The 3,389-nt window shown below is 40.5% G+C and overlaps 1 protein-coding gene across 1 annotated transcript in view; it reads right to left on the bottom strand.

The window, feature by feature from the left end:
* Lama2 (laminin subunit alpha 2) overlaps nucleotides 1–3,389 on the bottom strand; it is a 337,962-nt gene that overhangs the window by 136,914 nt on the left and 197,659 nt on the right. The window contains 1 exon segment of the mRNA XM_026786227.1: nucleotides 1,283–1,381. Coding sequence (XP_026642028.1) covers nucleotides 1,283–1,381 — 99 coding nt within the window.

The raw sequence follows: 3,389 nt of genomic DNA, 5'->3' as shown, positions 1-3,389 counted from the left end.
ACACACACACACACACACACACACACATATCCACACACATACATGACTAACAGCTCCAACAGAATGGATGGAGCCTCATTAGTATTTTTTATCTGCCAACTCTTAATCTGAACTTTGGATGAAGAGGGCAAACAAACGGAAATGAGTTGACCTGAATTTAACTTAGCAAGACTTGTTTAAATTATCTTATTTGGTAATATTCATGTGACAAGTTAAAAGTTACTATCATTAAAAGCATCACTTACTTTAGCCTGAAACTCTGTTCAGCTTATACATAATTCTTCATTGGTGTGCTGTGTCTTCAAAAAGGTATTTCTGATGTGATTTGGACCCTCAGGACTGTGGTTCAACTCTATGTGTTTAGAAGACATTTGTTCATGGGGAACGTAGATGATCCATGAAACACAGCACCCTAACTTTATCAGGTTGTGTGTCCATTGTTAATCTATTTCTCTGCTAAGGCTGGACAACGCCTTTCTTTAAATAGATTAAGTAATCTCCAAGAATCTTCTAACTGCAACATCTTTCGTCATTTAAATCTAAATTTATATAATCCCCTGGATCCTGGGCTTCAGGCTAGTTTTCATGTTCATGTATTCTTTTGTCCACAAGATGGCAGACTTTATGTTATTTTCCCCAGTCTTCAAGGGTTAAAAAGAACCTCAACCCTTTTGCAGTTTTGAAAATCTAAACCTACCAATTTCTGGGAAAAGTCAGATAGAAGCAGCATGGGTTTTACAGCCTGACTAAATGGTGTCTTAAACACTCCAGATTCTGATAATAAAGATTTCACTTTCGGAGTAGGAGTACTACTTGAGACTGTATTTCTCCAGAACAGTAGAAACCCCACAAAGATTAAAGACACAATAAGTATTTTCATTTGTGTTTCTTTTCTTTTACATAAACAAGGACAGAGTTTTTGAAACTTAGAATTGATTAAAAAAATTTACAATGGAGGCTACTAGGTAAAGTCCTCAAAATACACAATTGTTATTAATCTTTTTCCTTGACCCATGCCAAGTATGTCAACCTTGTTTATTTTAGTGGTGTGGGGGGTGTGGGGAGGGTGTGGGTGTGTGTGTGTTTGGAGGGGGGGTCACTGGGAAATAAGACTTCCTCTGGAGAAGAATTAGCCAACCACTACTCCTGGATCCCATGAAAATTAGAAAGTTGAAAATTAGAAAGAAGGTTTCAGAATAGCACTGCTGTTTTCTTTAGTAAGGAGAAAACTGATTCTGTACAGTCTGTGTGCTTAAGGAGACTCGTGGCTTTTCCAACTCACCCTGCTCAGCAACTCATTCATTTCCATCACGAGGGTGTTCAGATTGCCCTCTGCCACCTGAATGAGCCTCTCCGGTGCCCGCTGAGGTGAGAGCAGATGCTGAAAAAGATTTCAGGTCATGTACATCTTAGTAAATGGTTTGGTAGCCATGCTAGGGTCAGACAAAGCACTTTTTTTTCCTGCATGCACTGAATACTTAGCATTGCTGTCCTCAATAGAAGAGAAACTACCATAAGTGGGCACTTACCCATGGACTGCCATGCCAGATAGTCATGTAAATATGAAGACTTGCTGCAGTTTATTGAGAAATTACCATGTTTTAAATTTTTTTGTTTATCCCTTAACCCATTCACTTCTTATAAGAACTCTGTGAGGTAAATGTTACCCCATTTTCTGGATGAATGAACTGTGGACTGCAGAGAGCTTTTACAAAAGGTCATCAGCTGGTTATTGGTTGTATTTAGAAGGACTGTTGGATTTTCAAGATTCCCATTCCAATCAGCATAGCTATAGTTCACAAGGGAGAATGAGGGCAGCCCCTACTGCAAGGACCTTGCTTGCGAAGTTGAACCTGTGATCAAGATTTGTAGTATTTGGCTATACACACACGCTGTGCCAGAATTCTCTATAATCTGTAATTTACTTTCAGACAGGGCCAACCTGTGATAGTGATGAAGAAACTGAAAATTGGTCTGCTCTGTAAAGTTGGCAAAGGGTTGACAGCTCCATGTCCTTGTACAGATCATAAAAATACCACAATGCCCATTTCATGCCGAATAGGAGGGGTTATTGCTCCTTATTAATCACAGCTTTAGCCACCCTCCATTCTTCTAGATAAGATTCACTAGAATTTGCATTGAGGGCTTCCCTTCTACTTGCTAATGACTGAAGGGACTGCAGGCTCCTGCATCTGGGAACTTGCTCCATCTACGGAGGCCAAGCACAAGTCTAACTGTTGCATCATGTCGTTCTTTATCCTTCTCACCGAGATGTTGCACAATTCCCCCATGTTGTTTAATGTCAATGATGGCAATAAGTAAGTAAACTTAGCTTTGGCCATCACACGTGTAGTTCTGGTGGCCTTTGACGAGAACTTGGGAACCACAACATAATATAGCACTTACATGTTGTAAAATATGAAAATAGGATTTTAAGTTTTCAAATAATAGATGTGTTACAGAAAAAGAATTGAAGAATGAAGGAAGAATGGAATTAAAGAATTATGGAGGTCATTTTCATGAACTCTGGAACATAAGAGAGGTGTCAGAAGTCTTTGGCATTAATGATGCTCCTGGGTAGAACCTCTTCTAAGGGCCTCCCGGAAACTCACCATCTATTGGTAATTTACTAGTTTTTAAAAATATGTTTGTGCACATCTGAAATATTTGCTTCTCTAATTTGTTTTCTAGTCTGCATTCTCTCTCTGTGTTGAAAAGAGCTGGCCGGCCTCCTATGCATGGAGGGTTTTATGTTCTGAATATGAGACTATGAGGTAAATAGATTGTGGCCTAGCTTTCAAGGTTGTCCTTTTGGTTGCCTTGCCCTCTAGAGTTCCAGCCTTATCTCTCTCACACAGGCCTGACTTCTAATGTGGTCAGACAGGCCCAACGCGTCTCTCTGCCATATGCAGGTGGCTCTCTTAAGCAAGACTAGGTGGTAAGAGCATGGCCTGGGGCCAAGGAGGTCTCACTACTGGCTGGCTAGATCTCCCATATGAATTATTTTTGTCTCTTCAAGGTTGTAAAAAATGTTCAGCTTCAAAGGCCCTAGAGTCATACTGCCTCTATTCAGATCTCCTCTCTTCACTTATTAGCTGGGCAATTGGGCTTCAGAGAGAACTTTCCTATGCCTCACTTTTCCCACTTAAAGACACTTAACACAGTACTTTTTTTAAAATCATTTCAGATTATTCCAACAAAAATTATCACAGATTAGGTGGCTTGAACAAAACATACAGTTCTGGAAGCTGAATGGTCTGAGGTTGTCAGCTAATTTGGTTGCTGGTGAGGACCTGCACACAGTTCCCTTTTCCCTGTGTGCTGAGATGGCTGGCAGAGAGACAATTCCTCCCCCTCCTCCTCTTCCTCCTCCTCCTCCTCCTCCTCCT

This window comes from Microtus ochrogaster, linkage group LG4 (genome assembly GCF_000317375.1).
Source record: "Microtus ochrogaster isolate Prairie Vole_2 linkage group LG4, MicOch1.0, whole genome shotgun sequence".
NCBI classification, from domain to species: Eukaryota; Metazoa; Chordata; class Mammalia; order Rodentia; family Cricetidae; genus Microtus; species Microtus ochrogaster.
This window is presented reverse-complemented; position numbering and strand designations above follow the sequence as displayed.